General features: G+C 66.6%; 1 protein-coding gene across 3 annotated transcripts; it reads right to left on the bottom strand.

The window, feature by feature from the left end:
• Nucleotides 1–1,121: 1,121 nt before the first annotated feature.
• SEMA4B (semaphorin 4B) lies at nucleotides 1,122–24,675 on the bottom strand. 3 transcript variants are annotated; one of them, XM_075006647.1, is made up of 14 exons: nucleotides 24,489–24,675; nucleotides 12,438–12,598; nucleotides 10,461–10,523; nucleotides 9,887–9,985; nucleotides 9,391–9,490; nucleotides 8,673–8,789; nucleotides 8,207–8,364; nucleotides 6,442–6,623; nucleotides 4,531–4,681; nucleotides 4,029–4,239; nucleotides 3,834–3,949; nucleotides 2,924–3,090; nucleotides 2,762–2,856; nucleotides 1,122–1,877 (listed from the first exon to the last, which is right to left on the bottom strand). In XM_075006647.1, exons 1-14 carry the CDS (start codon nucleotides 24,589–24,591, stop codon nucleotides 1,132–1,134), a joined length of 2,469 nt encoding a protein of 822 aa, XP_074862748.1. In that variant the 5' UTR covers nucleotides 24,592–24,675; the 3' UTR covers nucleotides 1,122–1,131. The 3 variants fall into 3 exon arrangements, with proteins under 3 accessions (XP_074862748.1, XP_074862749.1, XP_074862750.1); XM_075006648.1 differs by having other exon boundaries at nucleotides 1,122–1,874; XM_075006649.1 differs by lacking the exon at nucleotides 10,461–10,523.

Raw genomic sequence — 24,675 nt, 5'->3', positions numbered from 1 at the left:
GTGAGACAAGCGGAGCAGCTCCCAGTGGCTAAGGATGACCCTGGGGCTGTGACCTAGGCTGGCAGGTAACACCTCTGCCTTGAACAAAGGAGGGAGGAGCCGAGGTGGGTTTGAATCGGAGGTGGCAGTTAGAAGCTGGGAGGGGAGAGGGAGCTGGAAGGCAGCCAGCCTGGCAAGGGGGGAAGCTACACCCCAGAGGGGCTCCCCTCGGGCTCCTCTCCCCAGGACGGGTTGGAAGGACTGTCTCTGATTGCTGCACTGACGCTTCTGTGAGAAACTGGGCATCTGTCGCCTAATAAACTTCCTATTCTACCCGTTGAGTGAGAGTCACTCCTGCCTGTGGCCAGGGTGCAGTGCAGGGGGACCCCTGAACCCCATCACAGTGCCCCAGCCCCGGCTGCAGCCGGCACCAGGGGACGTGCACGCAGGGCTCTGGCACCAGACAAACGTCCAGCACAGGCTCCCTCTCAGGCAGCAGCAGGGTCCGGGGCCTGCTCATGTGTCAGTGTTAGCCGTGCCACACCGGCCAGTTCTGCCCCAGCCCTGGGCACCAAGCAGCGGCCTGTCCTGTGGGCGGCAGAGATGGGGCGAGGGGTCTGCGGGGGAGCCCAGCACCAGGGGAGTACAAACCCCACCGAGAGCTCCTGGAGAATGTGCCCCAAGGAGCCAGGGCCCCTGGTGCGCCTCATCCCCGCTGGCTACAGCACAGGGCGGGGGTGTGCTGCCCGCCCGGCCCCATGCCGCACGCAGCCCATTGCGGCCGCCACAGGCAGGGGTGTGCACCCAGCTGCCCGCCCGGCCCCATGCCGCACGCAGCCCATTGCAGCCGCCACAGGCAGGGGTGTGCACCCAGCTGCCCACCCGGCCCCATGCCGCACGCAGCCCATTGCGGCCGCCACAGGCAGGGGTGTGCACCCAGCTGCCCGCCCGGCCCCATGCCGCACGCAGCCCATTGCAGCCACCACAGGCAGGGGTGTGCACCCAGCTGCCCGCCCGGCCCCATGCCGCACGCAGCCCATTGCGGCCGCCACGGGGGGGTGTGCACCGAGCTGCCCGCCCGGCCCCAAGCTGCAGCTGTGGGGGATGGCTCAGCACAGCAGTGGCGGATGTGGCTCAAGTCCGGCCGCCTGGTCACACCACGGAGTCCCGGATCTCGGAGCCCAGCCGCACCCGGGGTCTCTGGCAGGCTGGCGAGACCTCCACGAAGCTCTGGCGGATGCTGAGGGGTCTCTTCTCTGAGTGGGCGCCCGGGGGGCCAGCAGAGCTCTCGGTCAGGGTCCGGTAGCCCTTGTGCTCGGGTGCTGCGCTGGGCAGGCTGCTGCCGTTGAGGGGCAGACTCTCGACGGGCAGCCCCACCTTCCTGTGGCTGGCCCCGGGGCGCGGGCCCGGCTGGATGAAGGCCTTCACAGCGGCCCGGTGGCGGTAGAGCGCGAAGAGGGCCAGCAGCAGCAACGCCGCCCCGAAGAGCGCGCACATGGCCAGGAACTCGGGCCAGTAGCTCTTGCCGTCCCAGCCGGAGGAGGCGCTGCCCAGGGCAGAGGTGCTGCGGGAGGTGCTGATGGTCTCCATGGCCTCCTGGCCGGGGAAGGGCCTGCCCGCTGCGTCCAGCGGCACGTGCGGCAGCTCCTCCAGCTCCACGCAGTAGCGCACCATCAGCTGCTGGAAGCCCTCCTCCAGCGACCAGCACTCGTAGGTGCCCCTGCGCTCCCCGCTGCCCAGCAGGATGAGGGCACCGTCCGGCAGCACCAGGTAGGAGGAGTTGACGGGGGTCCCATTGTGCACCCACTGCCGCGAGGCCAGGTTGGACAGGAGCTGGCACGGCAGGGGCCTAACCGCGTTGGGCGGGAGCCGCACCTGCTGGCACAGGGGCCCCTCTGCTGCGGAAGAAGCCAGGCCGGTGGGTCAGGTGCTGCTCCAGCCGCCTGCACTCAGGCAGCGCCGCAGCCGCACGCAGGGGCTCAGGGTGCATCTCCCCAAGTCCCGAAGGTGCCGCCGCCAGGGGAGGTGCCCCCACCAGGGAGGGAGCGGGAGCAGCCGCAGCCGCAGCCGGGCGGGAAAGCGCCTAGCGCAGCAGGAGCACAAGGCTCTGCACCTCACACAGAGCCAGACCTGCAGGTCACCTCCAGGGCACGGTGCGGAGCCCCAGAATGGGTAGGCACCCAGGTAAGCCCGAGCTCCAAGAGCCACCCCTCCTGGGTCTGCCTCCAGCCCCCCAAGCCTCCAGCCCCACCCCAGAGCCTGCACCCCAACTCCTGTCTCAACCTGCAGCCCCCTCCTGTATTCTGGATCCCTCAGCCCCAGGCTAGAGCCCCCTCCTGGACCCCCCAGAGACCTTGCATCCAACCCTCTGCCCCAGCCCTACCCTAGAGCCTGCTCCCACAGCCAGAGCCCCCCCGCCCCGGTGAATTGTGCAATATGCACCAATGCACGGGTACGTCGCACGGCACCTCTGCACTGGTGCACAGAACAAAAGTCACTGGTCAGGGTGGGAAAGGGTTTGGGAACAGCCAGCAACAGCCGTGTCAGCCCCGTCCCAGGGGCCCTCCTGGCTGCAGCGGGGTCTATGCGCACAGCGGGGCAGCAGCTGGCCAGGCCCTGCAAGCGATGCCACCCGCCCTTGCAAGGGTGAGAGGTGGCTGGAATACGCAGGTAGGAGACCGTGTCCCAGGCCCCTGCTGGGTCCCAACAGAGCAATACTACGAGCAAGGGACCCCTGGCCCCACAGCACACCCTGGCTGGGGCCTGCCCTGAGCCTCCTTACCTGGGGGGCGGAGAAGGCGGGGGGTGGGCAGGGACACATTCCCGGCTCTGCAGAGCTTCTCCGTGTCAGCCTCTTCAATATCCTGGACCCAGGGTCTGCAGGGAGAGGGGCAGTCAGCACAGCCCGGGCGGGGGCGGGGCGGGGGGCAAGCCCAGCACTTACTGGGGGTGCGTCTGTGGGCGGCGGTGGGCGACGCTGCGACAGGCCTCTTGGCTCCAGGCGCAGTAGGGGTCCCGGGACAGCACACACTCCCCGCAGCTCCTGTACAGGCGGCAGTTGGAAACGGGGACCTGGGCCACAGCGGAGTAAGAGGCAGCGTAGAGCAGGCCCTGCGCAGGACAGAGAGGGTGAGTGCAGCCCCGTGCAAGGAGCGGGCAGGTGTGCACGCCAGGGAGAGCTCACCAGCCAGGCTGCTCGCGGAACCCGTGTTACCCCGTCTGTGGCGCAGGACAGAGAGGGTGAGTGCAGCCCCGTGCAAGGAGCGGGCGGGTGTGCACGCCAGGGAGAGCTCACCAGCCGGGCTGCTCGCGGAACCCGTGCTACCCCGTCTGTGGCGCAGGACAGAGAGGGTGAGCGCAGCCCTGTGCAAGGAGCGGGCGGGTGTGCACGCCAGGGAGAGCTCACCAGCCGGGCTGCTCGCGGAACCCGTGCTACCCCGTCTGTGGCGCAGGGAGCGTTCCTGGGCGAGTCCCGTTAGCCCTGCAGGCTCTGGGAGAGGCTGTAGGGTGTGGGCTCTGCGGGCCACAGAGGAGCCTGGGAGCAGCCCAGAGGGGCTGGGCCTGTTGCTGTGCTAAGGCGGAAGTGGGGTGGCTGGGTGTGTCCTGGTGCTGGGAGGGAGCTGGAGCCAGCCATGCTGGGGACCACTGGGCCTAGAGAGGGGAGCCAAGGCTTGGCCCTTGGGGGCCCAGTGCAAGGGCAGCGGGAGCAGAGAGGACGGCCATGCAGAGCGCCAGGCAAAGGCAGCTGCAAGGCTGCATGTGGGAGTAGCCCCTGCTCCCCGGCCTGCTGGCCCTGGCCCTGCGCCTGCGCTGCTGGCTGAGCGTGCCAGCCCGGCGCCGGAGTTGCCCCATGCCTGGCTCTGGTCCAGCAGCAGCTTGAGAACAGGGTGGCCGGCGTGGAAGAGGCGGATCTCCTCGATGATGTGCACTTTCTGGTTCACTCTCACCGCCTTGTGCAGTCGCCCGTCATCTGCAACACGGAGCGAGGGGGTGTCTTAGCACGGCGGTGGGCTGGGAACGCCCTGCCTGGCTGGTGCAGGGACACCCACCTGTGCCCAGGAAGAGGACCTCATACGTGCGGTGCAGGGCCTGGACACGCTGCACGCAGAGCTGCCGGTAGAGCACGCGGCTCTGCAGCAGGAGCGGCTGGCTGCGGACGGGGCTGTCCATCAGGAAGTGGTCCTTGAGGAAATTCAGCACACGGTCCGGCATCTGCAGGGAGGAGTTGATCCTCATGCTGCGCGTGCGATCGGTGATGCACTGGAGGGGCAGGGAGGGAGAGAACTGAAGATTGCACAGCCCAGCCCTGGGGCAGACCCACGGCCTGCAGCTCCAGCGCACGGCTGCCCCCAGGCTGAGACTCCCCAGCAGAGGGCAGGTGCACAGCCGTGGGGCGGCCTTGCCTGGACCCTGCGCTGCAGCAGCTCTGCTGACCCCTGGCAGGGCAGCTCCAAGAGGACGCCCGAGTGTCGGGAGGCTGGGAGGTGGCATGTGGGTTGGCTCTGGCTGGGCAGCAGTGAGGAGGCTGCCTGTGCTGGGGAGGGGACATACCGCTCCGGGCCGGGGCTCTGGCACAGGGCGGGTGTCCGTGTACCATTGCTGCGTCTCGCGATTCACCTCCTTGTAGAGCCCGTTGAAGGCCGCCTGCACGTCGCCCAAGGGGAAGGCGCACACCGCTGAGCTGCCCGGGCCCCCCTTGTTCCTGGGGGAATCAGCTGTTAACAAGGGCCCTGCACCTCTCCCCAAACCCACCCTGACACACGGCACCTGCCCCAGGCAAACCGCAGCATAAGAACATAACATAAGAACGGCCATACTAGGTCAGACCAAAGGTCCATCCAGCCCAGCATCCCATCTGCCGACGGTGGCCAATGCCAGGTGCCCCAGAGAAGGAGAACAGAAGACAATGATCAAGTGATTTATCTCCTGCCATCCATCTCCTGCCCTTGTTATGAAGGCTGGGGCACCATACTTTACCCCTGGCCAATAGCCATTTATGGACCTAACCTGCAAAAATTTATCAAGCTCTTTTTTAAACCCTAATAGAGTCCTGGCCTTCACAGCCTCCTCGGGCAAGGAGTTCCACAGGTTGACTGTGCGCTGTGTGAAGAAAAATTTCCTTTTATTAGTTTTGAACCTACTACCCATCAATTTCATTTGGTGTCCCCTAGTTCTTGTATTATGGGAAAAGGTAAATAATTTTTCTATATTCACTTTCTCCACACCATTCATGATTTTATATACCTCTATCATATCGCCCCTCAATCGCCTCTTTTCCAAACTGAAAAGTCCCAGTCTCTCTAGCCTCTCCCCATATGGGACCCTTTCCAAGCCCCTAATCATCTTAGTCGCCCTTTTCTGAACCTTTTCTAATGCCAATATATCTTTTTTGAGATGAGGAGACCACATCTGCACGCAGTACTCGAGATGTGGGCGTACCGTAGTTTTATATAGGGGAAGTATGATATCTTTTGTCTTATTATCAATCCCTTTTTTGATAATTCCTAACATCCTATTTGCCTTACTAACTGCCGCTGCACACTGCGTGGATGTCTTCAGAGAACTATCCACTATAACTCCAAGATCCCTTTCCTGATCTGTCGTAGCTAAATTTGACCCCATCATGTAGTACGTGTAATTTGGGTTATTTTTTCCAACATGCATTACCTTACACTTACCCACATTAAATTTCATTTGCCATTTTGCTGCCCAATCACTCAGTTTGCTGAGATCTTTTTGTAGTTCTTCACAATCCCTTTTGCTTTTGACTGTCCTGAACAACTTGGTGTCATCTGCAAACTTTGCCACCTCACTGCTTACCTCATTTTCTAGATCATTGATGAACAAGTTGAACAGGATCGGTCCCAGGACTGACCCCTGGGGAACACCACTAGTTACCCTCCTCCATTGTGAAAATTTACCATTTATTCCCACCCTTTGTTTTCTGTCTTTTAACCAATTCCCGATCCATGAAAGGATCTTTCCTCCTATCCCATGACCGCCTAATTTACATAAAAGCCTTTGGTGTGGGACCGTGTCAAAGGCTTTCTGGAAATCTAGGTATATTATGTCCACTGGGTGCCCCTTGTCCGCATGTTTATTAACCCCTTCAAAGAATTCTAATAGATTAGTTAGACACGACTTCCCTCTGCAGAAACCATGCTGACTTTTGCCCAACAATTCGTGCTCTTCTACGTGCCTTGCAATTTTACTCTTTACTAGTGTTTCTACTAATTTGCCTGGTACTGATGTTAAACTTATCGGTCTATAATTGCCAGGATCTCCTCTAGAGCCTTTAGAGCGCCCCTCGCAGGGAACGGGCCGGTGGGGGGTCGCGGGTGCAGGGCAGGGTGTCAGTGGATGGCCCACCCCCAGGCCAGCTGGTCACTGCAGCTGGGAGCCAGGGCCAATGTCCTGCCCCCACCCTGCTGCCGGCGCAGCTCCGGGGCCGCCCGCGCTCACCACTGGGACGCGAAGACGCCGTAGAGGAGCACGTCCCTCCGGTGCCGCTCGTCCGGCATGAGCACGAACACGTCCTGCAGCACGTTGAAGGGGAACCCGTCGTCGGGGCGCGAGCACAAGAGCTGGGCCTTGAGGAATGTGGTCCACCTCCGCTGCAGCACCCGCTCCCCGCCCAGGTCTCCCTGCCGACAGCGGAGCAGGCGTCACTGCGCGGCCGCGCCCAACCCGGAGACCCAGCGTGTGCCAGTGGTGACAAACGCACAACCTGCCCTGGCACGGGCCTGATGCTGTGCACACCACTGCACCGGTGCCAGGGATCCCAGCCCACGCGCCCTCCCCGGCACACGCATGTGCTTAGCCTTGTGCGCTCACCCCCGGCACTGACACACACAGCACTGGCACACACACGCGGCACTGGCACACAGCACTGGCACACGCCCCCAGCACTGGCACATAGGACTGGCACGCACCCCCAGCACTGGCACACACACGTGGCACTGGCACACAGCACTAGCACACACATGCGGCATTGGCACACAGCACTGGCACACGCCCCCAGCACTGGCACATAGGACTGGCACACACCCCCAGCACTGGCACACGCGGCACTGGCACGCACCCCCAGCACTGGCACATGGCACTGGCACATACAGCACTGGCACGCACCCCCAGCACTGGCACATAGGACTGGCACACGTGGCACTGGCACGCACCCCCAGCACTGGCACACAGGACTGGCACACATGGCACTGGCACGCACCCCCAGCACTGGCACACAGCACTAGCACACGCAGCACTGGCACGCACCCCCGGCACACGCCCCCAGCACTGGCACGCGGCGCTGGCACACGCCCCCGGCGCTGGCACTGACTACAAGGGTGTTCCAGCGCTAGAGCCACGCTAAAAAGCTGTAGGTGTTCAGCACCCACCCGCGGGTCCCACCCATCAGCTCCAGCCCTCCACCCACTGCCAGGCCGCCCCCTCCGGCTCCAGCTGTTCAGCAGCCCCAGGCGAGCCTGCAGGGAGCGGCGCAGTGAGGTGGGAAGGGTGCGGCTCGAGCACCCGAGGGAAATGAGAACACCGCTCCCTGCCACGCCCCGCGGCACACCTTGCACACGTGGACCACCCGTGACACACGCAGGCCACCCACGATACACCTTGCACACGCGGGCCACCCAGAACACACCTGGGCCACCCACGACACACCTTGCACACGTGGGCCATCCGCAACACACCTGGGCCACCCGCGACACACCTTGCACATGCAGGCCACCTGTGACACACCTGGGTCACCCGTGGGCTACCCGCGACACACCTTGCACACACAGGCCACCCACGACACACCTTGCACACACAGGCCACCCACGACACATCTGGGCCACCCACGACACACCTTGCACACACGGGCCACCCATGACACACCTTGCACACACAGGCCACCCACGACACATCTGGGCCACCCACGACACACCTTGCACACACGGGCCACCCATGACACACCTTGCACACGCGGGCCACCCAGAACACACCTGGGCCACCCACGATACACCTTGCACACACGGGCCACCCAGAACACACCTGGGCCACCCACGACACACCTTGCACACGTGGGCCATCCGCAACACACCTGGGCCACCCGCGACACACCCTGCACATGCAGGCCACCTGTGACACACCTGGGTCACCCGTGGGCCACCCACGACACACCTTGCACACACAGGCCACCCATGACACACCTTGCACACACAGGCCACCCACGACACACCTTGCACACGCGGGCCACCCGCGACACGATGGTGTTCTCGAAGAAGTCGAACTCGCGGGCAGTCTCGCTGAAGAAGAAGTAGACCTTGTCGTCGTCGCCCTCGGGGCTGGCGGGTCGCAGGCTCTCTCGCAGGTAGGCTGAGCCTACAAAGGCTGGGTCTGCACCCAAACAGGCTCCTGACTGCCGGCCCCAGGGCCCCAGGCCGGCGGTTCAGCGCCGGGCCGGCATGCAGCCCCCTCTGGGGAGGGGCCACACCAAGCTTCCCCAGGGCTCCCAAGCAAGCTGTGACGCAGGCCAGCCCTGCTCGGCCGGGGAGAGGCACAGGCAGCCAGCCAGAGCGAGAGGCCAAGCCTGGCCAGAAGCAGGAGCCGAAACCCAGGCCTGGCTGCCCCCCGCCCACCCAGCACTTGCCGGGGCTGCCAGCACCACCCACCCAGGGAGCCTGACCCCGCCCCACAGCCTGCACCTTGCAGCCAGTTGAGGGAGTTCTCAGTCTTGAGGGCCACACGGCTCTCCTGGCTCCTGGAGATGGTCGGCTCCTTGCCCTGGAAGTCACTGACGGTCCCAGCGTAGAGCTCCCCATCTGCCGGGCAAAGACAGACCCACCGGCTGAAGGAGGCCCCGGGCTCCCTGCCCAGCTGCTGGCCCTGGGCTGGAGCAGTTCCAGCTGGCCTGTCCCCTACGCCGGGCAGGCGCGCCGGGGCTCTCCTGCTCCCTCGGCACCGTGCCGGCTGCGTGCTCACCGGAGCGCCGCGCCGGCTGCGGCTGCGTGCTCACCGGAGCGCCGCGCCGGCTGCGGCTGCGTGCTCACCGGAGCGCCGCGCCGGCTGCGGCTGCGTGCTCACCGGAGCGCCGCGCCGGCTGCGGCTGCGTGCTCACCGGAGCGCCGCGCCGGCTGCGGCTGCGTGCTCACCGGAGCGCCGCGCCGGCTGCGGCTGCGTGCTCACCGGAGCGCCGTGCCGGCTGCGTGCTCACCGGAGCGCCGGCTGCGGCTGCGTGCTCACCGGAGCGCCGTGCCGGCTGCGGCTCTCCAGCCGACGGGACACATCCGGCCGGGCAGAGAGCAGAGATCAGCTTCTACCAGGCACCTGCTGCAGCCCAGCCCACCCGCTGTGCCCCTCTGCTGCTGGCCAGCACAACCCGTCAGCTCCCAGCCAGCCACTCTGCCCCCGGCCCCTTCTTACCGACCAGGATGGCTGTGGACTTGTACTCGGGGTCGAAGGGGCAGCGGCCTTTCCCATCCTCCAGCTGCAGGTCCCTCTCCAGGCTGAAGTTGTACACAGGCTGCCAAGGGGAGAGGCTGCTCTGAGCGGCCGGGGCAGGAGGCTGGACCATTCAGACAGCGTAGGAGGGGGCAGTGAGGTGCTTCCTGCCCTTTGCTGACCCCCGGGGTAACTCTCTGGCCAGGTGACGGTCTATTGTCCCTGTCCCTCGCTGTGCCCCTGCCAGGCCTCGCACCTGGGACAAGAGCCTGGTGGGGGAGCAGGGTGCAGGAGACGATGAGGGGGCGGCTCTGACCCCTCACTCTCAGCAGCAGAAGGGCAGCGCGTGCTGGTCCCGGTGCACCAGCTGTCCTGCCCCTGAGCCCAGCCCCTGTGCCAGGAGAGCCCCTGCAAGCCCTGGGGGTAGGGGGCAGCGGATCCAGGGAGGCGCTTGCGCCCTGCCGCCCGCAGCGCTCACCAGGTAGGTGCAGAGCGGACTGAAGGCGCCGGTCCCGCAGGCGTACAGGTGGCTGCTGTTCAGCTGCAGCAGGATCTTGATGTAGTTGTGACAGTCCCTCTGCAAGGGGAAGAGAGACACCGGCCGTCTGCCCCACGGCCTCCGGCTCCCGTCTCTTCCGAGACAGCACTGCCAGCAGCAGAGTGCCCAGCGCAGCCTGGGGAGGGGCCCTGCCCCCCATAGCACCATGCCTGGGAGAGCCCCCAGCAGCCCAGCACCCCAGCGCAGCCCCGGGGAGAGCCCCCTGCCCCCCAGCCCAGCACAGTCCCTGTTCCCCCAGCAGCCCAGTAACCCCAGCACCGCCCTGGGGAGAGCCCCTGTCCAGCCCCCGAAGCACAGTGCCCCCAGCAGCAGCTGGGAGAGCCCCTGCCCCTGCCCCGCAGGCTCCCCAAGAGACCCCACCCAGCAGTGCTATGCAGAGGGCTGACTGCAGGCCCTGCTCCAGCTTCACTCCACCCAGCACGTTCTGTTCCAGGCCTCCCTGGCCCTGGAGCTGCTGCCCTGTCCCCCAGCGGGCTCAGGGCGTGACGCTCACCCGGGGGTCCTTGCCCTTGAACGCACACTGCTTCTTCCGTTCCTCGTCCGCGCTCCAGGGCAGCTGGGGAGAGGGGCCGGTTAGCAGGGCCCTTCCTGCGTGAGGTGAGCCCCCGCACTGGCACAGCCCTGCCCCTGCTGCAGCACACGGCGCTGCCGGCCCCAGGTTGAGCCCGGAGGAGCCAAGCAGACGCCTGCAGCCCAGGCCCAGCTATAGCTGAACACGCAGCCGCTTGCAGGGCTCAGGGACCAAGCTGGAGAAGGGCTTCCACGGCCACCTCTGCCAGGCCGCTCCCGGGGCCCAGGGCCTCCGCCCCGTGGGGCTTGTCCCTGCTTGCCTGCTGCTGGTCAGCAAGAGCCGTCTGCCCCAGGGCCTGGCCGTCTCCCCTGCCCACGGCCCTGCCCGTGACCCCCTCCCACATGCCACACGCCCTGCCCACGGCCCTGCCTGTGGCCCCCTGCCACACGCCACACGCCCTGCCCGTGACCCTGCCCGTGGCCCCCTCCCACACGCCCTACCCATGACCCTGCCCGTGACCCCTCCCACACGCCACACGCCCTGCCCGTGACCCCCTCCCACACGCCACACGCCCTGCCCATGACCCCCTCCCAAACGCCCTGCCCACGACCCTGCCCGTGACCCCTCCCACACGCCACACGCCCTGCCCACGGCCCCGCCCGTGACCCCCTCCCACACGCCACACGCCCTGCCCACGGCCCCGCCCGTGACCCCCTCCCACACGCCACACGCCCTGCCCATGGCCCCGCCCGTGACCCCCTCCCACACGCCACACGCCCTGCCCACGGCCCCGCCCGTGACCCCCTCCCACACGCCACACGCCCTGCCCAGGGCCCTGCCCGTGACCCCCTCCCACACGCCCTGCCCAGGGCCCTGCCCGTGACCCCCTCCCACACGCCCTGCCCACGGCCCTGCCCATGACCCCCTCCCACACGCCCTGCCCGTGACCCCCTCCCACACGCCACACGCCCTGCCCACGGCCCTGCCCGTGACCCCCTCCCACATGCCACACGCCCTGCCCACGGCCCTGCCCCACAGGCCACGCGCCCTTCCCACAGCCCTGCCCATGACCCCCTCCCACAGACCACACGCCCTGCCAGTGACCACCTCCCACATGCCCTGCCCACGGCCCTGCCCGTGACCCACTCCCACATGCCACACGCCCTGCCCATGACCCCCTCCCACATGCTCTGCCCGTGACCCCCTCCCACAGACCACACGCCCTACCCACGGCCCTGCCCACGACCCCCTCCCACACGCCCTGCCCACGGCCCTGCCCGTGACCCCCTCCCACAGACCACACGCCCTGCCCACGGCCCTGCCCGTGACCCCCTCCCACGCGCCACACGCCCTGCCCACGGCCCTGCCCGTGACCCCCTCCCACGCGCCACACGCCCTGCCCACGGCCCTGCCCGTGACCCCCTCCCACACGCCACACGCCCTGCCCACGGCCCTGCCCGTGACCCCCTCCCACACGCCACACGCCCTGCCCGTGACCCCCTCCCACATGCCACACGCCCTGCCCACGGCCCTGCCCTTGACCCCCTCCCACACGCCACACGCCCTGCCCACAGCCCTGCCCTTGACCCCCTCCCACACACCACACGCCCTGCCCTTGACCCCCTCCCACACACCACACGCCCTGCCCATGGCCCCCTCCCACAGACCACACGCCCTGCCCACGGCCCTGCCCGTGACCCACTCCCACATGCCACACGCCCTGCCCACGGCCCCGCCCTGCAGGCCACACGCCCTGCCCATGACCCCCTCCCACAGACCACACGCCCTGCCCATGGCCCTGCCCATGACCCCCTCCCACAGACCACAGTCCCTGCCCACAGCCCTGCCTGTGACCCCCTCCCACAGACCACAGTCCCTGCCCACGGCCCTGCCCGTGACCCCCTCCCACACGCCCTGCCCACGGCCCTGCCCCGCAAGGTGGCCAGCCGGGCGACTCACACGCTGGTGCTGGGGGCCGGGCTGGAAGTGGCTGGTGTTGAGGGCGAAGAGGACCTCGCGTGCCCCCACATACAAGGTTCCCCCATCTGGGCTCAGCAGCAGGACCGTGTAGTTGGTGACTCCGTCCGCCTCAAACCACCGCACGGGTCTCTCTGAGGAGCCTGGGGAAAGGCAGAGACCCCGTCAGAGCTTCTGTATGCAGCTCCCTGCTTCCAACCTGGGCAGGGCCAGACCCTCTGCCGGCCCAGCACCAGGGGCCCACCACAGGCGGGGGCACCCCTTCCCCTTCCCCCCACTACACACTGCGTGGGGCCAGAGAGCTCCTGAAATCCAGACCCACTTCACACAGCTCTGCCGGCCCTCACTCGCTATCCAAATCTCCCCCAGCTCTGCCGGCGCCCTCACTCGCTATCCAAATCTCCCCCAGCTCTGCCGGCGCCCCTCACTCGCTATCCAAATCTCCCCCAGCTCTGCCGGCGCCCCTCACTCGCTATCCAAATCTCCCCCAGCTCTGCCGGCGCCCTCACTCGCTATCCAAATCTCCCCCAGCTCTGCCGGCGCCCCTCACTCGCTATCCAAATCTCCCCCAGCTCTGTTGGTGTCCCTCAATCCTGACTCACAGCTCTGGCACCCCCAGGTCTTCCTGTGCCCCTCCCTTCCCACTTGCAGCCCCTTGGCAGGCCAGACACAGGCTCCCACCGGGTCTCGGGGCCCTGGCAGGTTCCCCAGGACCTTGGCCGTGCGCGAGAAGGAGCCGGCTGGGCCACGGGAAATGGGACTGTGGGGTAACGCTCCTTTTGATCACCGGGTAACCCCTGCTTGGCCTCTGGCGCAGGAACCAGCTGGCCACAAAAGGCGTCCCCACTCTGCACAGACCCAAGTGCACTGAGCCAGCTGTCCTGGGCAACCGCCACCCCAGCCACTGCCTGGACATCTAGCACCCAGCAACCAGTGCCCACGGCTGTGGCATTTTCTAGGTGGCGTTAGGAGTGCTGGCTCTGGCTGGTGTGTGCAACGGGGGTTTCTGGGAGAGCACAGCAGGAGCTGGGGCACCTACGGCGCCAGGGTCCTTGTCAAGTGAGGCCGAGCTCGGCGCACAAAGGGCCGTATCAGATTCCACACCCCAGGAGCTGCTCTGGCAACCTGTGTGTGACCCAGCAGCCAGAGGCCACGGCCGCTTGCTCACAAAGGGCTCGGACCGGCGACCTGCTCGTGGCACCGGCTGTGGCCCAGGGGAAGCCGGAGTGTCGGGGGAATTGCTGGTGGGACTCCTGCCGGCCGTGTGGCGACAGAAGGGCTCGTGTGACGGCTGCGGTGCCTTGCGGTGGAGAACCCCCGGGCTGGCAGGAGCTGGGTTGGGCACTCCAAGATGGTGCAGGCTGCTCCTTCCCGTCTGTGTGCTACCCCAGGCACCTGCTGCGTGTCCAGCTGAACCCGGCTGCTGCTCCGCCTCAGATGAGAGCTGCTGCATCACACATGGCTCCCCAAGGTGGGCTCCCTGCAGGAGGTGCCTGGTCCCGACCACCAGGCCTGGGATCCTGGAAGGCTCTCAGTGGCCCAACCCTCCTGCCAGGTTCCCAGGCCACAAGGCCAAGCTACACAGCCCCGCCCAGGGGGCGCCCGGAGGGCACTGTCCTGTGCTCTGGGTGGTTCCCAGCCTGCTGTGCCTCCTTCCCTGGTGCTGAGCCGACTGCAGCACAGCCCTGGCTGCCAAGCAGAGCACAGCCTCCAGGAGCTGCAGGGCTGCCATCCCCAGCCAGGGGCCGGTCGCCCAGGCACGGCCCAAGGAAGTCAGCCTGGCTCCATGCTGCACTCTCCTGGGATCTCTGCAGCAGGCTGACCCAGAGCCAGAGCCAGAGCCAGAGCCAGAGCCAGAGCCAGAGCCAGAGCCAGAGCCAGAGCCAGGAGCCCCCAGCCTGCCTGCAGACGGCTGCACGGGTCTTCCAGCTGAGCCCCTCCCAGCAACAGCAACAGCAACAGCCACAGGGCCACTTGCTCTGACTCTCCTCGCCAGACCCAGCCCCCCAGTTCCCGAAGAGAACCAGAGCCGGCAGCTGCAACAGGGCCACATAGGCCCACAGGTCTCTGCTGCACATCTGGCCTGAGGCGCCAGCGGAGACTGCGCCCGCGAGTGCCCCCCAGCGCGGCCACTGCCCCCCGCCGGCGAGTGCCCCCCAGCGCAGCCACTGCCCCCCGCCGGTGAGTGCTGCCCCCCGCCCGCGAGTGCCCCCCAGCGCAGCCACCGCCCCCCTCCGGCGAGTGCTGCCCACCACAGCCACTGCCCCCCAGCGCAGCCACCACCCCCCGCCGGCGAGTGCTGCCCACCACAGCCACTGCCCCCCAGCGCAGCCACTGCCCCCCGCCGGCGAGTGCCGCCCACCACAGCCACTGCCCCCCGCCGGCGAGTGCCCCCCAGCGCAGCCACTGCCCCCCGCCGGCGAGTGCCCCCCAGCGCAGCCACTGCCCCCCGCCGGCGAGTGCCGCCCAGCGCAGCCACTGCCCCCCAGCGCAGCCACTGCCCCCCGCCGGCGAGTGCCGCCCACCACAGCCACTGCCCCCCGCCGGCGAGTGCCCCCCAGCGCAGCCACTGCCCCCCGCCGGCGAGTGCCCCCCAGCGCAGCCACTGCCCCCCGCCGGCGAGTGCTGCCCAGCACAGCCACTGCCCCCCAGCACAGCCACTGCCCCCCGCCGGCGAGTGCCCCCCAGCGCGGCCACTGCCCCCCGCCGGCGAGTGCCCCCCAGCGCGGCCACTGCCCCCCGCCGGCGAGTGCCACCCCCCAGCACAGCCATTGCCCCCTGCCGGCGAGTGCCACCCCCCAGCACAGCCACTGCCCTCTGCACAGGCCCTGTGAGCTGCAGGCAGAGCGCCTGTCTCCATACACACAGTGTGGCTGGGGCTCTGGAGGTCTGTGGGTGCCCCCAGCCTGCCTGCAGTGGAACCTGGAGACAGGTCAAATGCCTGGGCCCAGGGACAGCTGACTCCCACCTTCTCCCCCACCTACGCAGCTGAAAGCAGGGCTGGGGCCATGGGTCCCCGCCTCCGCCTGCTCTGCTCTGTGCTCAAGGGAAGGGCTGGGTCGTCAGGCAGGGCAGGAGGATGCTCTGGGGCCAGCAGGATCAGTGTGATGGGGGGACACCTGCGTGGCCAGGCGCAGCACCAGCCACATGCTCTGGGGGCTTGGGAAATTACAGCCGAGAACCCGGCTGGCTGCACCCAAGTGGCCCTGCACCCAGCTCCGCCCCTCTGCTGTGCAAGGCAGGAACGCTGCGCTGCAGCCCTGCCTGGGAAGGGCTCCGGGGAGAGGCTGGGCAGGGCGTGCAGCAGCCCGGCTCCGGGACAACAGGGAGCAGTGCAGCGCATGGGACAAGCTGGGAACACCCAGTGGAGCGTCAGCCCAGCCCGGGACCTGGCAGCTCTCACCATCTGCCCCGACAGCTGCTGGCCCCCCCAGTACCCCTGCGCTCCCCCCCGCGGGCTGCCCCTGTGGGAGGGGAGAGTGGAGCCAGCAGTGCCCCCAGCACGTCCCCTAACGCCGCTCCCCACCCCAAAGCCTGATTTGCTGCCCCCACCAAGGGGGGCAGGAGGGGGCTGGAGCCGGCAGCTAGCAGGGGCTGCTGGGCCCCCGTCCCAGCATCACACCACTCCCAGAGCCAGCGGTGCTCACGGACCAGGCAGGCCATGTCAGCCTGGTGCCACGGCTGTGCCTTCCAGCTCCGACCCCGGGACTCCCTGCCGCAGGGCCTGCCACACACCCACACAACGACTCCCCAGCCAGACTGGGGAGCCCCTGCCCAGGGCCAGCAGCACAATAAGCCACTCAGGCCAAGACCCCCACAGCATCAGCCCCTCCCTAGGGACACCCCGAAATAACCCTTCCCCTGCCTGGCTCCGCAGCTGACCCCTGCCCTGGGACAGACCGCACCCAGCAGCAGCGCCACCCGGCTTCCTGGACACAGTAGCCCAGCTGCTTCCCACCCCCACGGTGCTGCCCTTGTTTGCAAGGTTGAGAGCTCCTGGCAGTTTGCTCAGCTCCCATTGCCTCTCTGTGCCCAGCCGGCTGGGAACAGTTCCCAGCTCACTAACCCCTGCGCTGTCAGTGGAGGGCCAGCATCCAGGGACAGGCCTGGCACTCTGCCCAGCATGCCAGCTCCAGAGGTGCACTGGCGAGATGCCAGCCTGGCATGCTGGCTCAGGGCCTTTTGCTCTGGTCCTCCTCGCCAGATGCAGCAGTGCCTGCTGGCTGCCCCGGCCAGCTCTGGGGAACAACTCCCCTGGTGGGGTGGGGAGGGAGCCACTCCCCTCAATCGCTAGCACGCAGCTGCAGGCCCCAGGCCTGGCCCCACGCGGCACTGAGGGGCTCTCAGGGCTCAGGGGAACGGAGCTGCAGCAGCAGGGCAGGGCAGCTGCAGAACCTGGGTGCACATACCACTCTGGGGGCTGACTGACCACCCTGTCTCCTCAGAGCCCTGGCCTGGGACAACCTCTGCGTCATCTGGCACAACCCAATGGGAAATGTTGAATAAAGCCTCTGCTCAGCCCAGTGCAAGGCAGCAGGACGGTCTGTAACTCAGGCAGCGCGGGCGGGAAGCCCTGGGGCTTGCGGGACGGTCTGTAACTCAGGCAGTGCGGGCGGGAAGCTCTGTGGCTTGTGGGACGGTCTAACTCAGGCAGCGCAGGTGGGAAGCTCTGTGGCTTGCGGGACGGTCTGTAACTCAGGCAGCGCGGGCGGGAAGCTCTGTGGCTTGCGGGACGGTCTGTAACTCAGGCAGCGCGGGCGGGAAGCCCTGGGGCTTGCGGGACGGTCTGTAACTCAGGCAGCGCGGGCGGGAAGCCCTGGGGCTTGCGGGACGGTCTAACTCAGGCAGCGCAGGTGGGAAGCTCTGTGGCTTGTGGGACGGTCTGTAACTCAGGCAGCGCGGGCGGGAAGCTCTGTGGCTTGTGGGACGGTCTGTAACTCAGGCAGCGCGGGCGGGAAGCTCTGTGGCTTGCGGGACGGTCTGTAACTCAGGCAGTGCGGGCGGGAAGCTCTGTGGCTTGTGGGACGGTCTAACTCAGGCAGCGCAGGTGGGAAGCTCTGTGGCTTGCGGGACAGTCTGTAACTCAGGCAGCGCGGGCGGGAAGCTCTGTGGCTTGCAGGACGGTCTGTAACTCAGGCAGCGCGGGCGGGAAGCTCTGTGGCTTGCGGGACGATCTGTAACTCAGGCAGTGCGGGCGGGAAGCTCTGTGGCTTGTGGGACGGTCTAACTCAGGCAGCGCGGGCGGGAAGCTCTGTGGCTTGTGGGACGGTCTAACTCAGGCAGCGCGGGCGGGAAGCTCTGTGGCTTGCGGGACGGTCTGTAACTCAGGCAGTGCGGGCGGGAAGCTCTGTGGCTTGTGGGACGGTCTAACTCAGGCAGCGCGGGCGGGAAGCTCTGTGGCTTGCGGGACGGTCTGTAACTCAGGCAGCGCGGGCGGGAAGCTCTGTGGCTTGCGGGACGGTCTGTAACTCAGGCAGCGCGGGCGGGAAGCTCTGTGGCTTGCGGGACGGTCTGTAACTCAGGCAGCGCGGGCGGGAAGCTCTGTGGCTTGCGGGACGGTCTGTAACTCAGGCAGCGCGGGCGGGAAGCTCTGTGGCTTGCGGGACGGTCTGTAACTCAGGCAGCGCGGGCGGGAAGCTCTGTGGCTTGCGGGACGGTCTGTAACTCAGGCAGTGCGGGCGGGAAGCTCTGTGGCTTGCGGGACGGTCTGTAACTCAGGCAGTGCGGGCGGGAAGCTCTGTGGCTTGCGGGACGGTCTGTAACTCAGTCAGCGTGGGCGGGAAGCTCTGTGACTTGCCGTAAGACTTGTAACATCGGCTTTAGCATATAGATTTACAGCTTTGTTCTAGAGTTTTATTTTGTTCTATACGCTTTGTTCTGTAGCCATTGCTAAGTCCATGCGAAGCATTGTGAGCTGGTAAGGAACTGTTTATCAAGACCAGAAATCTGAGAAACCCTAGCTGGTAGAAACCTGGGTGTGTCTGTGATTTAACTGGGAGTGTGAATGTGGGTGTGCGCCCAATGGGCTACCAGCTGCACCTTGGTGGCCAGGGGAATGGATCTTAGCCCTGCAAAGGACCCATCCAGAGATGATCAAAGTCCCTTCTGATGCCAGCTGACAACTGTCCTGTGACTGGACTTTTATACTGGATCTGGTAGTCACTTTATGTGCCCAAGGCAGTGTGCCTGGGGTGGGGGGAGGCATGGGAGGTGTCTGACGAAAGCTGAGGATGCCCTGAATGTGTGTGCGCTACTTGCGTGTCTTTACCACGTTTGTAGGTGCAGTTACAGATTTTGGCTCTGTAACTGCATTAGAAGAGTTCAGAGCCCAGGAACAGGGTGGGGGTGTGGCTGGTAGCCTCTCCAGCCAGGGTACTTGACTGAGTCGAAGGAACACACACATCTCAGGAATTTGAGACTGTCTCCTGGGATTCAGCCAATGGCAGTTTGTCACCACGGCCCACCTGGGGCAGACATTGAAGTGCCTGATGGGAAGGAGACAGGGCTTTGTCCTGAGACACGAGAGAACCATGAGGTGGACCTAGCAGCGTCCATCTTAGACTTGATCTTGGTTCTTTGTTCTGGGTCCCCTTCCAAAGATCCATGTTACCTGGACTCACCCAAGGGGCTGGACTTTCAGAGACTCCCAGTTATCAGCGTAGAACACGCTGGCTGCATCAATAGCTGTAATCGATGCAGGTGACGTATGGCTGGGACCATTTTTCTCTCTACCCTGCTCTTTCTTTCCTGTTAAACCTTTAGATTTTTAGGTCTAAAGAATTGGTGAGTGTGGTGATTTGGGTAAGGTCCAAGTATATATTGACCGAGGCCTGAGGCTGGGCCCTTTGTGATCGGGAAGAATCTGTGCGGTGTTGGGTGAAACAGGTTTAATAACTGCTCACCTGAGTTTGGGGCTGTTGGGCTGGGCTGGTAGAGCAGCTGAGAAGTCTGTGGGTTTTCTCGTGTGGCTTCTGAGTGGGCCAGTGGGGCTGGCAGAGGTATTTTGAGGCTGGTTGGATTTGCCTTAGTGAGAAGGGAATCCCAGCCTGGGGCTGTAATACGCCCTGGATTGATTTCTCTAGCTGTGCCAGAAACCCCATCATCTTACAATGACTCCTGCTCAGACAGCACCTGGGGCAGTGGGGCAGGCCAAGAGCTATGGACTGACACATACATAAAGCTGGGTGTAAAGCTATAAGGGTGGGGGTTCGCCTTGCCCTCAGCACGCCGCAGGCTGAGGAGGCAGGAGGCAGGCCCTGTGCTCCTCTCCCCAGGACGGATGGTACTGACTGCTCCCGAGTACTCCGCAGCCAAGGGGCTCCAACGATCAGCTCGCCGCCCTGGATTCGTGCCTGCAGCCAGACACACGGGGCTCACTCTGCCTTGTCTCTCCTGTGCTGTCCCTGTTCAGCTCCTCACCTGCATAAGCGTGAGAGTGCCGGAGGGTCTGAGTGTGGCTGGGCGTGTGCCTGAAAGCTACGTCCCCTCTGCCTTGTAATCCAACAGCAGCACGTAAGAAAGCACGGACAAGTGTGAGAGTGGGCTGGGCGGTGGGGCACACTACGGTAATAGACAGCAGCCCTCCTCCCCCGCCCCCCCGGATAAGCAGTGAGGACAAGGGGACTCTCGGCATGGCCCTGGCATACAGGCCACAAAGTGCCTTCCTGCGGCTCCCCAAGCAATGGGCCCTGCTGCGGGCTCAGCTACGCGCCAGAACTGGCCCAGGACTCTGCATGTCACTAGCTGCCCAGGAGCCTGCGTCATCGGGCGCCCAGGGAGTGGTTCTGACACCGCCCTTCCTGGCTTTGCACCGGGGCCAGGAGGGCCTCCCAGCTCCGCTAGATGGGGGGCTGAGCTGTGCTGACACAGGACCGGCGTGGAGCAGGCCTCTGCAGAGACACGCAGCATGTCGGCCGGTCGCTACCCATACAGTTGGACCCCCCACCACACTCCTGCCCGACGCAAGCACCGGCGGTTTGCTGGCTTGGCCCCCCACAGGCCCAGAAAGGGAGGTTCTGGCAGCCACGTGCCTTGGCAGGACCCTCAGAACAGCAGGGGTGGGGGATCTCGCCCAGCAGCACAATCCCAGCTCACAAACTCCACGAGGGAGAACTGTGAAAACAGTGGGTGCCCCAGCCCAGGGCGAGCCAGGAGTGCGCCAGGCAGCAGAGCTGGTGGGACATGTCACTCCTGTGCCAGGCTCGGGGTGCAAAAGCCCCGTCTGGTACTCTGCTGGCCCTGTGCCCCTGGAGCACCCCAGGCCCCTGCGCTCCCTGACAGGAGCCCCCCTTGCATGCCACAGACCCCTGGTACCTCGCCCACGGCCAACACCTCACTGCTCCCCCCGCAAAAGGTCCCCACAGCAGAGCCCGCGTTAGCCCCAGTGCACAGACCAGCCGGCTTTCATCCTGTAAGAGCCCACGCTGCTGCCCTGAGCCCCAGCCCCGCACAGCAGGAGGGGTGGCCATGGTCAGGCCTGGCTCTGGAGCTCGGCCACCCGCCCCACAGAGCCTGCCAGGAGGGGCTGGGGCTGGCGGAGAACAGGCTGCCTGGGCGCAGAGTCCAGCCTGGGGCCAAGACCGACAGCATGGAAGTGTTGGCTAAAGGGCTGCTACCCTGGGCTGCTTCCAGGCTGACTCACTGCCAAACAGCTGCAGCTGCCAGCCCTGTGCATGAGCTGCCGCCTGGCCCCGATGGGTTCCCTTTCCCCAGCAAGAAGCCCTGACTCAGCCCTGGGTAACTGCTCTCAGCTGGTCTCAGGCTGCAGGCCAGGCCAGGTGTCGCCTCCGCCGGGATGGGCCGTCCTGACACCACAGCTCCTCCCACCAGTTCAACCCGGAGCCTGCCAGGCACCAGCACAGGGCTGGCAGCTCCCCACCGGGACTCCCACACCTGGGGCTGTGACCCTGCCCTACCCGTCTGGGAGCTGGGGGATGGGGATGACCCAGCCAGGCCAAGCCCAGCGCTAGGGCTCCTGCCCAGGAAGGTTCGAGCCCTGGCTGTGCCCGGAGCCCTGCGGAACAGACTGGCAGTCAGTGACTGTGGCGTCTTCCCGCCAGGCTAGCCCTGCCCACAGCCAGGCTGCCCTGGGCCCCAGAGCAGCCCCTGCTTTCCAGCCCCCAGGCAGGGCATTCCCTGCACTAGCAAGAGCACCAGGGAGCTCCAACACCCGCTCAGGGGCCAAGGCACAGGTGTGGATCCGATCCCAGCCCAGGCACAGCCTGCCATGCAGGACCCCGGCCAGGCACAGAGCGGGAACCATGAGTCCTGTGCTCCACCCGCAGCCAGAAGCGGAGCAGGGCAGGCCCTGGCCCCGGCCCCTCTCCAGCTCCAGCAGGGCTGAACTTGGCCAGGGCTCCCCGCAGGTGCCAGGCTTTGAAGGAAGCCCCTATGCTGCTGGGGCCGCTGAGCGATGCGGCACTCGGCTGTGGCCTTGTTATGCTGCAGCGCCTGCCCGGCCAGGCCTGCAGCCGGGGGGTAAGCAGTCCTGCCCTAGCTGGGAGGCAGCCCTCTCCTGGAGAGAGCTTGGTGCACAGCCTGCACTGGGCCAACGGGACGAGTTGGGACAGGACCAGCAGCTTTCAGACAAACCTGCTGGAGGTGAGTGGGAGACACACCCGGACCTGCCCTGCTCCAGCGCTCAGTGCAGGGCAGCCCCTGCTCTTCGGGGTGATGGGCCAGGCTGCTCTCTGCAGGGGCCACCTCAGCAGCCTCCCCCAACCTGCAGACCAGGGGAGCTGCAGAGACAGGGCCAGGAGCCAGGCTGGGCACTGGAGCCTGGGGAGGGTCCACCCCAGGGCTGAGCCCAGCACCAGCCAGAGAACTGACCTGGCACCTCGCAGGCAGGATGGAGCACACACAGCACTGTCCTGTCCAGCACCACAGGCCCCATTCTGATCAGGGCACCTAGGAACCACCACATACTACAAACGTTGGGCCTGCTCCTGAGCAGCCAGCCAGCAAGTACTGCTGCAGCCACGCTGCCAGAGCCGAGGGGCCCAGCCTGTGCTGCCAGCCAGGAGCCGTGGGGAACGCTCCTGGCTAGCACCTCCCGGGGCAGGCAGGGCGGGGCCCTTCCCACGAGCACCAAAGGTCACTGGCCAGCTGCAGCAGAGCCCTAGGAGGAGCCCCAACGCGCAGCTGGGTGATGCATAGGCCCACTCACTTCCCAGCACCCAAACAGTACTGGGAAGGGGACAGGCTGCTGCCAAAGGCTGCAGGCTGGCCCCGCTGGGTGGCCAGGAATGCCCCTGGGCTGGAGGGCCCTCCCTGAGACATGCGAGGCCCCCCAGTGCCTTCCAGTGTTGCACCCCAGCAACCGGCACTGAGCCTGCTGGGGTGGGCAGTGCTGGACCACTCCCTGGGCGCCCGATGACGCAGGTTCCTGGGCAGCTAGTGACATGCAGAGAGGGGCACAGAATGGAAGCCAGGCACCCTGTGCTCTGCCTGCACCCAGCCCCCAGGAGCAGGGCCTGGACCGGCCCCTCCCCAGCTCCAGAGGGGAACTCAGCCAGGGCCCCCAGCACAAACTGCGCAGCTCAGAGGACAGAGCACCAGGCAGCCCCCGGCCCGGGAGGGCCAATCCCAGCAGACCCTTGCGGGGGGGGCGGGAAGTGCCAGAGCCTTGTAGACACCCTGGCAAGGAGCCCTGCAGCGTGCGAAGCAAAGCCCTTTCCTCGCCAGAGCCCAGCCTACGACGGCCATGCACACGCACCTCCCCCGCCCACCCTTTCCAGGGCCCAGTTCGAAGGTGAACACACAGACCCTGCCCTCCCCACCCGCTTGGCCTCTGGGCAGCCCCCCAGTGCTGGGGGCTGAACTCTGCCCTGCAGGCCTGCTGCCTGGGACAGCCCTACACCTCCCCAGCTCCCACCGCCTGGGAGTGCTTCCCCTCCCTTCGCTGCACCCAGCGCTGACCCCTGCGGCTGGGGTTGAGGCTGGGCCCTACTGCACAGGTCAGCACACGCCGAGTGCCTGCCACGGGCCAGGAGCCGTCCGTCGGAGGCCTGCTCCAGCTTGCAGGGCTGGGCTGGGCTGGGGTTTTGCAGCCTCAGCACCTAGCAGAGGTGTCACCAGGCATTTCGACACCTGGGAGAACGTAGGCAGCTCGATTGCACCGCCGAGCCGAGCCGAGCCGAGCCGAGCGCCCTCCCCACAGCCCAGCCCAGCCCCGCGAGGCTGGCAAGTGCCATGCGCCTCGGCTGCCCTGTGAGCTAGGCCACAGCCGTGCTGAGCAAGGCAGAGTCCCCTCCCGCCCCGGGTTTGCCCCAGGCTGGCCCAGAAGGGCAGCTCCTGGCTGGCCCTGGCCCTGGCGCGACCCCGGGGGCCCAGACCAGGAGCAGTTCAGCGCAGGGACACCACATCCGGGCTCGGCGACCGGCAACCCCTGGCCCAGACTGCACAGAGCAGCCCTGGAAGCTGCTTCGCTGGGGGAGCGCAGCCACCTGGCCCTGCGGCGGCTGGGCCAGGCCCCTCGCGCCTCCTCTCCGGAGCAGGGTGCCGCTCAGGGCAGTGTCCCAGGCCAGGCAGCCCCCCCGCCACTCTGCCCCGTCCCGCCGCAGGGGAGGGCTGCGGTCCTGCACGTTAACCTAGGGTAACCCTCTCCCGGAGCGCCTGGGGCTTCAGCCTGCAGGGCTGCTCCAGCCCCACGGGGCCCGGCGGGTGGGGCGCTGCAGCCGGGCCCCGCTCTGCCCTTAGCCGGCTGGCTAATGAACCCGGGTTTTACACCCCTCCTCCCGCCCCAGGCCGCTCGGCAGCGGGGTCGGCACCGGGACCCGCCAGCCCTCAGGTCCGTCTTTGCGGGGTGGGCGCCCGGGGGATCGGCCACCCGCACGGCACAGTGAACCCCGCGGCTCCGCGCCAGCCAGATGGCCGGGCCGGGCCCCCGGAGCCGCGCGGGGCTGAACGTCTCTCCAGCCGGGGGACCCGACCGCTGGGAGCCGGGGCGCAGCCTGCCCGCCCCGCCCCGCCCGGGTGACCCCGCCGGCACCGGCTGCCGCGATCTCCGGCCCGGCCCGGCCCGGCCGCACTCACCGTAGCGGAGGCTGACACGCGGCACCGTCTCCTCGGAGGCCGAGAGCAGCAGCAGGGCCCAGAGCGCCGGGGCCAGCAGCGAGAGCCGCGGCCCGAGCCCCATGGCCGGACGCTCCGCTGCCGGGCCGGGCCGGGCCGGGCCGAACTCTCCGCCCGCGTGCGCGGCCTCCTGCGCCAGCCGGACCTG

This window comes from Carettochelys insculpta, chromosome 12 (genome assembly GCF_033958435.1).
Source record: "Carettochelys insculpta isolate YL-2023 chromosome 12, ASM3395843v1, whole genome shotgun sequence".
Lineage (NCBI taxonomy): Eukaryota > Metazoa > Chordata > Testudines > Carettochelyidae > Carettochelys > Carettochelys insculpta.
Note: the sequence above shows the minus strand (reverse complement) of the source record. Positions and strands in the feature narration are given on the sequence as shown.

What these genes read in the sequence shown, in the direction of transcription:
- SEMA4B (XM_075006647.1), bottom strand. Translation starts at nt 24,591, where the DNA reads ATGGGGCTCGGGCCGCGGCTCTCGCTGCTGGCCCCGGCGCTCTGGGCC. An exon ending in GTCCACAGCCATCCTGGTCG is followed by an intron (nt 8,790 to 9,390) that starts GTAAGAAGGGGC and finishes TTTGCCCGGCAG; the next exon opens with ATGGGGAGCTCTACGCTGGG. An exon ending in GGCGTCTTCGCGTCCCAGTG is followed by an intron (nt 4,682 to 6,441) that starts GTGAGCGCGGGC and finishes TGATTCCCCCAG; the next exon opens with GAACAAGGGGGGCCCGGGCA.